General features: G+C 36.1%; 1 protein-coding gene across 1 annotated transcript in view; it reads left to right on the forward strand.

The window, feature by feature from the left end:
• adamtsl3 (ADAMTS-like 3) overlaps positions 1 to 12473 on the forward strand; it is a 786695-nt gene that overhangs the window by 720229 nt on the left and 53993 nt on the right. Inside the window, exons 26-27 of the mRNA XM_030126022.1 lie at positions 4816 to 4941; positions 7296 to 7556. Of these exons, the coding sequence (XP_029981882.1) occupies positions 4816 to 4941; positions 7296 to 7556 (387 nt within the window). The remainder of the gene's footprint in view (positions 1 to 4815; positions 4942 to 7295; positions 7557 to 12473) is intronic.

The following is a 12473-nucleotide window of genomic DNA, read 5'->3' on the forward strand; positions in this document are numbered from 1 at the left end:
ATTTGGTGTGACCACCATTTTCCTCGCACAGTCTTCTTCATGAATTCTCTGAAACAGCTTTGGAGATGGCTTATGGTAGAGAAATGAACATTCAATTCACAGGCAAAAGCTCTGGTGGAGATTCCTGAAGTCAGCATGCCAATTGCATATTCCCTCAAAACTTGTGACATCTGTGGTATTGTGCTGTGTGATAAAACTGCACATTTTAGAGTGGCCTTTTATTGTGGCCAGCCTAAGGCACACCTGTGGAATAATCATGCTGTCTAATCAGCATCTTGATATGCCACACCTGTGAGGTGGATGGATTATCTCAGCAAAGAAGAAGTGTTCACTAACACAAATTTAGACAGATTTGTGAACAATTTTTGAGAGAAATAAACCTTGTGTGTACACAGAAAAAGTTTTAGATCTTTCAGTTCAGCTCATGAAAAATGGGAGCAAAAACAAAAGTCGTGCATTTATATTTTTGTTCAGTATATTTTATTTTATTTGTATTTTTTTATTTATTTGTTTTCTTATTAAGAACTTCCACGCTTTGTAGCATTTTTTGATACTTTTCATGTATGTATAGAAGCCCTGTTTGTTAACATTTAGCAACATTGTATGATTGTCATGTACCAAGTGAAAACTCCAATAAAAACTTGAATTACAGAAAAATAAATAAATAAATAAATAAATAAATAAATAAATAAATAAATAAATAAATAAATAAATATATATATATATATATATATATATATATATATATATATATATATATATTTATTTATTTATTTTATTTATTTATTTAGACAGGAACAATGCACAATATACATTAACCTTAAAATGGAGAGGTGTAGTGTGGCAGGTTGTAGCACTAGTGCTAATTTCCACCTGTAGACCCTGGGCAGGCTGATGTTATCATTAAAAAAACAGACAACAATAAAAACTAAAACATACAAAAAACAGTAAAAAAAAATGCATTTCTATAACTCCATCTATATAAAAATGTAGTATTCATGTTTATTCTTATCTGGTATATGGGTTTGATCAAGCGAAAGTGAACATCAACATGAAAAAGTAAATTTGCACACGTCATTTATCAAGTGGGCTCATTTTTTAGCTAAAGATCTCTATTTTATGGAACTGTTATCCTTTTTAAAATACCACTTGTAGAAAAAAAAGTTACAACCGATTTTACACCATAGCCATAGCTCAAATTTGACGTTAAAAATTATATTTGAAAAATTTGAAAATGTCTTCGATCTGTTGATTATATAGATGACTGTTACATTTCAAGTATTAGATTTTCATTATTTTGTGAACATTATTGATATTTATGAGTTTCTATCATCTATCTATCATTAACTGAACATAAAAACAAGTGTGTCCATCCACTGTGGGTTTTACTGGTGAATCAATGTTGTAGAAGATGACAGTGTTTCCACGGTAACTACGGAGCCTCTGAACATCCAAATGGGTCATATCTGATGACCATGAAAAGATGATAAACTGTATTTTACACCGATTATTTACATGTATTGATAGGATTAGTGGAATAACAGGTATTAAACAGTTTAGATCAGTAGATTATTTTGGTCATCAGTGTATATTTGGGTCTTTATGGGTTAAAAAAAATCAATCCCAGAACAAATGTGGAAGCTAAAGTAAGTGTAGTGTGTTTATGTCTCATTCTGGTGCAGCTGAGGTTTATTACCAGAGAAATGAGGAGCTAAAACCATGTACAGTATCATTATTTTTACATCTCTTAAGTGTAAAATAGGTCTTATCTTGGTGAGATTTCTGAAGTGACAAGGACTAAAAGTAGGAAGTAGTAGTGTGTGTAGGAGGTGAAAAAAAAAAGTATGCCAAATATACTCGGAGGTACACGAAGCTCCATATTTCTCAGCAGCTGCTTAGGGTAGATATGTGATATACAGCATCCCACAATGCATCACTAGCACCTGTTCTGCTGGAGTTTGGACCAGAGTTCACTGACGGTTCACACATATTCTGCAGGAGAGAAGAACACCTACACTTAAAAGTACATAGAACTATCCGAGTGTGATATACAATATTTTCATACAAACTAAATGTCATGTGATACATTAAAACCTGCGAATAAACAAAAATAATGGATAGTAGAAACTGATGCTGGAAAATAATATGAATAATATAATTTCTATCAAATTATTGCATAGATTTCTGGGTAAAAAATATAGTAAACTTATGTAATCATCCGCTAGCAGCCATAGGGACATTCTATATCCTCCTAAGACACAGGAAAGTAGAAGTTTCTGCTTTTTTTTTTTGTTTGTTTTTTTTTTATTTTATTTTATTATTTTTATTTTTTTAACTTTAATCTGAACTTTTATGAACATCTACATGATCAGTAAATTAAATTGAAGAAAATACATGATTTCACTGAAAAAAATGCAAAACACAGGGTAATATTCAGTGGCGTGCACAGATTTTTTGAAGGGCAGGGGCGAAAAGAAAAAAAAAAGGGCACATACAGCGCATTCTCGCCACTGAAGAGGGTACTTTATAGTGTTTTGGCTCCCAAGAGGGCACTTTAGCATGCGTTTTGGCTCCCAAGAGGGCACTTTAGCATGCGTTTTGGCTCCCAAGAGGGCACTGACGCACGCATTTTGGCTCCCAAGAGGGCACTGACGCACGCATTTTGGCTCTCATGAGGGCACTGACGCACGTGTTTTGACTCCCAAGATGGCACTATTTAGCGTGTTTGGCTCCCAAGGGGGCATTTTATAACGCGTTTTGGCTCCAAAGAGGACACTTTAGCACAGGGGTCACCAAGCTTTTCTCTTCTGTGGGCTACTTTTACCTAATGAAGTTGCCGGAGGGCTACTCTAATTTAGCAACATTTATTTACATAGCTATTTTTCATACATACATATATTTTGTATCATACGTTTGTAACATTGTGCTCTTCATTTATTTTATTTATTTATATATCTTTGTTTTAACATTTACAATACTTAAAAAGTGTTAATATGAAACTATTATTTTACTTTAATTAAGAAAATCAAAAGTAGAAAAAAACAAATACAAGCATTTGCTGCTGTATTCCTAAATACTTTAGTACTATGTCAAAAATTATGAAATGGAACAATCCTGCATATTTTTTATAGAATTACTAAAAACAAATAATACACACCTGTATGTGCATTTTTAATACTTTGAAATTGTGAAAAGGAACGTTGTCACTCACACAATAAAACTTCACCAGCATGTGCTGCTGTTTTTCTGAAGGATTTGACCTTTTCTAAATTCACATATGCTGTCAAAACATATTAATTAAAACCAGAACTTTGTGCACATAAATCCACCATCCCCGTCACTTCTACAGTCCTCACACTGGAGTCAAACGCAGAGGCACCTGTTCAGGTCTGACTGCAGCTGTCTGAGCGCATGCGCAGATAGTGTACATATGTTTGCGCTGGTCCAGGATGTGACCCACTTTACTGATGCCTCTGTTGAAGCGCTGGCCTTGGTCAGTTTAGTGAACATGGACTGTTGTTTTTGGACTTTAGTTTTCAGCTCTTTTACCTTCTCTTCACTGAGGCTGATTCCCACTGGAGAATCTCCACAAAAGTTGCTGTGAACTTTGGTGACATTCCGCTCCACGTTGCATCTTTTACTGACTTCCAGAACGCGCCACAGATCACACACACACACACACACACACACACACACACGTCTTTCACATTTGTCAAACAGAAGTCCGTGCGTCATCGTTGGTGAAAATAACTCCCTGACTATATTCAGCCCACATCGTTGTGGGGCTAAACCCACTTCCTGCCTGGCATCTGGCTCATCCTGGGCCCCGCCCCTCTCCAATGACAGGCAGCAAACCAGCGCTAAAGTTTGATTGACAGCTAGTTGACCGTTTCATCTCGGGAGGGGGACACTTGTAATTTTGATTGGGTGGAAATTTAGACCTGTTCTACCAAATGACGAATCAACTTTGTGTTCTTATATTAGTGACCCTTGACGAACCACCGGTAGATTGCGAGCAACGTGTTGGAGAACCCTGAACTAGTTCTATTTTTAGAACAGGCCTGCGGGTGACTCGCGTGGTCCCTGCGGGCAACCTGGTGTCCGCGGGCACCGTGTTGGTGAGCCCTGCTTTAGCATGTGTTTTGGCTCCCAAGTCGACACTTCAGCACTCATTTTGGCTCCCATGAGGGCACTGAAGCACGTGTTTTGGCTCCCATGAGGGCACTTTTTAGTGTGTTTGGCTTCTAAGGGGGCATTTTATAGCGTATTTTGGCTCCAAAGGGGCCACTTTGGCTCCCAAGAGGACACTTTATAACGTGTTTGGCTCCCAAGGGGGCACTTTATAATGCATTTTGGTTCCCAAGAGGACACTTTAGCATGCATTTTGGCTTCCAAGAGGACACTTTAGCACGCATTTTGACTCCCACGAGGGCACTGAAGCACATGTTTTAGCTCCCAAGATGGCACTTTTTAGCATGTTTGGCTCCCAAGGGGGCATTTTATAGTGCGTTTTGGCTCCAAAGGGGCCACTTTAGCATGTTTGGCTCCCAAGGGGGCACTTTATAATGCATTTTGGTTCCCAAGAGGGCACTTAAATGTACCTTTTTCAACAATTGGGCCACGAGCCGCCCCCCCCATGCACACCACTGGAGAAAAAAATCATATGGAAGTAGAAATAAAAGTATTTCTGGGTCTTTAAGGGTTAAATAGTATATAACAGGACATGGGAGTGACCAGTATTTTCCTTCAGATTCTACAAGTCCAACTGTGCAGATAATGTGTGTGTTCTGTGTGTGTGTCCATGTCCATGTCCAGCCTCGTACCCGTCTGGTGGATCCAGGGCTGTTCCAGTGTCACAGGAGCTGAACCGGAGGAGGGTCCTGATGGCCTCGCGCCGTGGAACCAGTGTGTTTGTCAGACCCGGGGACATTCTGCGAATAGGTAACTGTATATGTAGTCAGGTGGTGGCATGTCACAGCCGTATGGGATGTAGATAGGAAGATCAGACACAGATACGAGACCTGGACAAACAAAACTAAGACTATTATGGACAGCAGCAGAGGTACACAACCCTTCTACTCAAAGCCAATGTGTAAAAACTCAAACATTTACATTTATATTCTCCAGTGAGTCTTCCCTTTAGTTTTTATTTGGCTCAAAGTCATTACAGAAATGAAACAGATGTGGCAGTAAACGTCCATGGAATCTAAACATAGAATAACCGTCTATGAGGACTTTATTTGTTATTTTATTCTTAATAAAAAGTTTGTGTTTGTTTAAAGGGGTTTTGTGTTGTAAACTCACCAGCAGGGGTCAGTCTGGAACCAAAACCACCAATGAACCAACCCTATGTCTCCACAGACTGTACCAGTCACTGAATAAAGTATAAAGCTCATTGTTTCCCCACATCTGTATTGTGGTATCATCAAGTTTTCTTCTTCAAACTAAAAGTCATAGATGCTTATTTTAACAGTCGCTCAAAATAACAGTGTCTTTTAATCTTCACCTGCTGCGTCAGCTGATAGTTTACATTATAGCTCTGTTAGCTTAGCTCTGTTTTTAGACTGAAAACAGCCACAGTAAAACCACTAATCACCTGTTTTCTGCAGTTTGTTTTTGAAAATTTACAATTAATTAGCAATTGATCATGTAAAAACGTTTTGACATAAATATAAAAATCTCTCTGTATTTGGTTAATTTGGCCTTTCATATTTATATTAATTGCAAATCCTTGCATTTTACATATGCATGTATTTAGTTATTTAGCTAGTTGTTTACATTTTGTCCCAGTTTATTAATTGATCCTTAGTTCCTGTTAATTAAATAATTGCCTATATTGGAAAGATGATGATGCAATAGTTTTTTCAGATACATTTTATAATTTTTTATGGAATGTCCTTTGTGTTGGATTTTTTTTGTTTTGTTTTTGTTTATTTGTTTAAAGCTATGAAACTCTTGTCCACAAACATGGACAGAAAACCCATAGCTGGGTCTTAGAAGGTTTAAAAAACAAAAAAAACAAACAAAAAAAACAATATAAAATAATCAGTAGAGCTTAAATAAATGTTGATTTCCAAAGTTAAAGAGAAAAAATAAGATAATTAATATGATAATAAATAAAATGATCATCATTTCATGTAAGAGACTGAAATGATACCAAACACTTGCATGTTACAAGGAACAAGTTTCTTGGAGTGATAATTGATGATAAAATTTGCTGGAAACCTCACGTAAAATACCTACAAAACAAACTGTCCAGAAGCATCTCAGTCCTGGCCAGAGCATAGGGGATATTAGATCAGAAATCACTTCAGATTCTGTACAATTCATTGATCTTACCATATTTAAGTTACTGTTTGGAGGTATGGGGAAACACATATACAAGTTCATTACATAGGATTTTTATACTGCAAAAAAGAGCAATAAGAATTGTTCACAATGTTGGTTTTCGGGAACACACAAATCCACTATTTTTACAATCTAAAATCTTAAAATTCATTGACCTTGTGGAATTCAAAACTATTTATATAGTATATAAAGCTAAAAACAATTTACTACCGGGCAATATTCAAGAAATGTTTTGTGAAAGAGAGGGAGGCTATGACTTAGGGGGAAGATTAAATTTAAAGATTCATAAAGTATGCACTACATTAAAAAGTTTCTGTATCTCCATCTGTGGAGTAAAACTGTGGAACAAATTGTGTGTGGAGATAAAACAAATATCGAATATAATTCAGTTTAAAAAAAGATATAAAGAATTGATTCTTGAGAGGTACAGTATTTAATAATGACAATGAGGCCTGTTTGTTTTGTTTGTGTATGATAGTGTACTGTTAAATCTGCTGTAATTATTGAAGAAAACGTTCGATTTGTTGAGTCTGTTTGTATGACCACACTGACACAAATATAATGTTGTGGATAATTCAGTTGCTGTACTTATGGATTGTTGTGGTACAATACTAAAATTGGGGCAATAGTATAGGTTAATTGGTGTATAAAGTTAATTAAAAAGGTGTAAAAGGACTGAGGGGTAGGATTAAATAAGTTTATACTTCTTCCTACTCCTTTTCGACCATGCAAATTCAGACTTGTATGTGCTTGAAGATAGATTCTGTCCATTGGAATGTTATTTTGTTTATGTCTTAACTTGCTTTGTTTAGTTTTATTTTCTTTGCATGTTTGAAATAAAAAAAAAATAAAAAAAAATTTAATGTGTCTAATAAAGATAATATCCGTAGATTCCAAAAACCATCTGATGTCTCAAATCTGCAGCTAATTTCTTCTTTTCTGTCCAGGTTGTCCGGTTGTTCCCGACCATAAAATGCCAGTGCGCTGGTTTTACAATAACCAGACCCTGAAGGAGGTTGCAGGTCCAGTCCAGAGATCAGGTCCCAGATCCGGGCCAGGTCAGGGTCTACAGTACAGAATGCTGGTGGGGGGTCGTGTCCTGGAGGTCAACACGCTCCAGGGTCCGTTCTCGGGTCGGTACCAATGCCAGACGTTCATCAGCAACATCAGACAAATGCTGTCAGCCTGGATATATGTCCACTCGCAAGGTGAGGGTCCACAAAATATATGAAGATCCATGGACACAATGGACGTAACAACAACTATTTATGATTTTAGGAGATGGGAGGAGGATGAGGATGTTTTAGCAAACCCTGGTGGTCAAAGAGTAAGTGGTGCAGATGTTTCTCAGGTACTTTTTGTGTTCAGTAAGACTATGATCAGTGCTGTAAGAGCTCAGATCAAACAAGAAAATGAGGAGTTTAGCTTAAGAATATTATAAAACATATCTTTTTTTTCTCCTTTTTTGTTGTATGCTAACTCTTCCCTTCCAAACAGCTCCATTTATTCATCACTACTGAGTCCATATTGACCGTGGCTAATCTTATCGTCTTATCTTTGTTAAAACAGAAGGTACAAATTTAAAGCCCACTGGGAGTTCCTATTGAATAATACTGTTAAAATTGCACTTAGTTTTCTTAAGAAATTTCAGTTTATGTTATTCACATTGTTTTAAAGGATAGTTTGTATCAAGTTGTTCTGGTTTCGTTTGATTTTGCTGTTTGGGGTGTTCTAATCCGAATGACAAAGGCCATGGAATAACGAATAACCACTAGGGTTAGGGGTTAGGGTTAGGTCATTCGTTATTCCATGCCATTTGTCATTTGGATTAGGGAGGCCCACTGTTTGCCCCAACTTGAATAAAGGCACAAACGTCTGCTGGAGGTTTGGACAACTGGACTTCACTCAAAAGATAAAGATTCCCAGGACAACTTTTCTTCTATTTTTTTTTTTTTTCTTTTATTAAAGCTCAGAGGCACAGGTTGTTTGGTGCACATACACTGAATGCAGTCACAGACTTTCGTATTTAGGTGGAAAACCTTTAAACAATAAACAACACAGAAACAAACAATTAATTGACCAACAAGTGCAAAATGCTATAAATACAAAATCACCATTGTATAGAAAAATAGATATTTACATGTAGATAAAATACAGTACAAAAATTGTTTAATTTAAATTGATTAACAGGAAATATATATTTAACACGTCTAAATAAATAGAATAAGTAGAAGCAGAAAATCCAATTAACCCTTTCATGCACAGTGGTCACTACAGTGGACAGGTGTTCAAAAGTGTTCTCTTGTATATTCATGGATTTTGCTGTTTTAGTTCCATATCAGCCAACACAGTGGATGGTTATGCATCATCCTGCATCATCCCATACACTGAAATTCATACCATTACAGTAACTTTGCTGTTCTAGATAAATCTGATCTGCAGTAACATGTTTGAGTGTAAAAAAAAAAAAAAGGCAATTGTTATTAGACTGTAATTAACGTTTTGTTTTCTGTTTTTTTTTAAACAAAAAGGGTTTTTTTTGCATATTATCTCTATGCAGGTATGTTAAAATGTGAGAAAACGTCAGATTAGCAGCATTAAAAGTGTTTTTATTTCATCGTTTTCCCACTGTATATCAGTAAATACATGTTTCTTTGCTTCTAAAATAAAATGCATGGTGTCCAGCTGAGTGGAAATTTTTGTAACTATGAAATATAGGTTCATAAAAAAAAATAAATAAAACTGTTTTTTTTCCATGCCTAAAGATGAATAAAAATACTCAGGAAAAAAAATCTTGATTACGGTTCTCATAATTCATGCATGAAAGGGTTAATTGCACTCAACAATATTTAAACCCAACAAACTCACTACTATGACTATAATTAAAAGGCCTGTAACGGTACACAAAATTTTCGGTTCGGTACGTTTTCGGTTTTCAAAGCCACGGTTCGTTTTTTTTTTTTTTTTCGGTTCGGTACAGGAAGAAAGAAAACCCCTCAAAATGTCTATTAATGCATTGATGAATTTTTTAACATTTTTCCCCTAATTTTTGGAGACAATAGAATATAGAAAAACAGGAATAATATAATTCTGCTGCTACAAATCAAATAGAAAATAATATTTAATATTACTAAATGTATTTTAAACATTAGTATTGCACTTTTCCCTGAAAGGTAGTTTCGAACAAACAAGAAAAATCTAATCACAGTTCTTTCGGTTCACATTCTGCAGAAAAATAACAAAAAAATTCCACATGAAGTGCAACATTAACAAGAGGGTAAACTGGTATTCTGTTTACACAAACTGAAGAGAAACACTGACAACACAATGAACCATATTATTTATTTTAAGGCAGAGAACAAACTTTGTTGTGTGCCTGTGTGCACAGTTTTTTTTTTTTTTTTTGTCGAAGCCGGGGGGTAGGGGGAGCGTGTAGTTATATACCTGGGGGTGTGGTCCATAACTAACGTAACGGACGCTGTCGTGAAATGAAAGTGAAACTTTACATACTTTCAACGTTCTATATATTCCTCTATTATACAGTGTGCGTGATAGACAGACAGACAGACAGACAGACAGACAGAGCTAGTGTCAGTGTTTTAGAACTACCATAGCCCATAGGGGCCAAACAACGTATGTCTTATTAACGTCTCTTTCCTCGTTGTTGTCTTTCACCTGAACCTGAACTGATCCAAACTGGACTGTACTGATGGTGGATGGTACGGTGGCCCAGAGGTGCAACAGGCCAAAAAATTATCCACTAGACGAAAAAAATTATCTACTACAAGAAAAAAAAAGAGAACAGCCTAAAAAAATTATCCACTAGATGAAAAAAATTATCTACTACAAGAAAAAAAAAGAGAACAGCCTAAAAAAATTATCCACTAGGTGAAAAAAATTATCTACTACAAGAAAAAAAAGAGAACAGCCTAAAAAATTTATCCACGAGATGAAAAAAATTATTTACTACAAGAAAAAAAAAAAGAGAGAGAGAAAAAATTATCCACTAAAAGAAAAAAAAGAGAACAGGCAAAAAAAAAAATTATCTACTAGCCCAAAAAATTATTCACTATATGGAAAAAAAAAAAGAACAGGTGAAAAAAATTATCTACTATGAGAAAAAAAAAAAGAGAGCAGCCCAAAAAAATATCCACTATAAGAAAAAAAAAACATCATCCACCTTTTCAATTACGGGGGCGCTGTTTACCCGAAAGGTGCCTTGCTTTAAAATTAAGGCCACCACAAAAAAAAAAAGGATAGGCTGAAAAATTTTAAGGCTTTCGGCTAATGTGGCTAATGCTAAGGAAGTACCCCACCGGAAGTGGAGGTTGTGCGCTAAAAAATAAAGTTATTTTAAAATATAGATATTTCAATTAATATAGTTTGCAAAGCAGTTAAATGATTAAATACGGTTCCAGTGTCTGCTCAAGGTTAGGCATGGGCGTTAAATGGTTAAGGTTAGGGTTAGGGTATGGTTGGGGTTAGTTTTCAGTGGTAAATGGCCCTTGTGTGCACTGTGTGAAGGTTCGTTGCTAAGCTAATGCTAACGCGAAAAGTTGACGGCAACTTTGTGAACTACCAGTGCGAGTAAACAATTGTGTGATTACGGTGTTGAATTGTTCAACTGCCTGACATTCAATATCATTTTTGATGAATATTCGCTACAAGAAGTTCTAAAATTATTTTATTTTGAGAGGAGGAGAAGAGGAGCTTCCTGTGGAGCTCCACTATCATGGAATCGCCCATTTGTTGAGAGACAGCGAGTGCATATTGCGGCACCAACACCTGGTGCCGTGGCACCTCAGCTGGTGCCGCGAAGTACCGTGGCACTTCGGCTGGTGCAGCGACGTACCTCGGTACCACGGCTCGGTGCCAGGTACCCCAGCACGGCACCGCGTACCATGGCTCGGTACCACAGCTCAGCTAGTTGCCAGGTGCCGAGGCACTGCGGTACCACGGCACACATCTTTATCTCCACAAAATGTCCTTCTTGATCTAGTGTTAGTGAAGACACTCCGTTTGAGTTGAGGAGGAGAGGTCTACCTGCAAACAAATGGGCGATGCCATGGTAGTGGAGCTCCACAGGAAGCTCCTCTTCTCCTCCTCTCAAAATAAAATAACACAAAGTTGCCGTCAACTTTTCGCGTTAGCATTAGCTTAGCAACGAACCTTCACACAGTGCACACAAGGGCCATTTACCACTGAAAACTAACCCCAACCATACCCTAACCCTAACCTTAACCATTTAACGCCCATGCCTAACCTTGAGCAGACACTGGAACCGTATTTAATCATTTAACTGCTTTGCAAACTATATTCATGGAAATATCTATATTTTAAAATAACTTTATTTTTTAGCGCACGACCTCCACTTCCGGTGGGGTACTTCCTTAGCATTAGCCACATTAGCCGAAAGCCTTAAAATTTTTCAGCCTATCCTTTTATTTTTTGTGGTGGTCTTAATTTTAAAGCAAGACACCTTTCGGGTAAACAGCGCCCCCGTAATTGAAAAGGTGGATGATGTTTTTGTTTTTCTTATAGTGGATATTTTTTTGGGCGGCTCTCTTTTTTTTCTCATACTAGATAAATTTTTTCACCTGTTCTTTTTTTTTTTCTTATAGTGAATAATTTTTTGGGCTAGTAGATAATTTTTTTTTGCCTGTTCTCTTTTTTTTTTCTTTTAGTGGATAATTTTTTGGCTGGTCTCTTTTTTTTCTTATAGGGGATTTTTTTTTTCATCTAGTGGATAATTTATTTTAGGCTGTTCTCTTTTTTTTTCTTACAGTGGATAATTTTTTTTTGGGCTGTTCTCTTTTTTTTCTTGTAGTAGATAATTTTTTTCATCTAGTGGATAATTTTTTTAGGCTGTTCTCTTTTTTTTTTCTTGTAGTAGATAATTTTTTTCATGTAGTGGATAATTTTTTTTAGGCTGTTCTCTTTTTTTTCTTATAGTGGATAATTTTTTAGGCTGTTCTCTTTTTTTTTCTTGAAGTAGATGATTTTTTTTCATCTAGTGGATAATTTTTTTAGGCTGTTCTCGTTTTTTTTTTCTTGTAGTAGATAATTTTTTTCATCTAGTGGATAATTTTTTTAGGCTGTTCTCTTTTTTTTCTTATACTGGATAA

This window comes from Sphaeramia orbicularis, chromosome 3 (genome assembly GCF_902148855.1).
Source record: "Sphaeramia orbicularis chromosome 3, fSphaOr1.1, whole genome shotgun sequence".
Classification (NCBI taxonomy): domain Eukaryota; kingdom Metazoa; phylum Chordata; class Actinopteri; order Kurtiformes; family Apogonidae; genus Sphaeramia; species Sphaeramia orbicularis.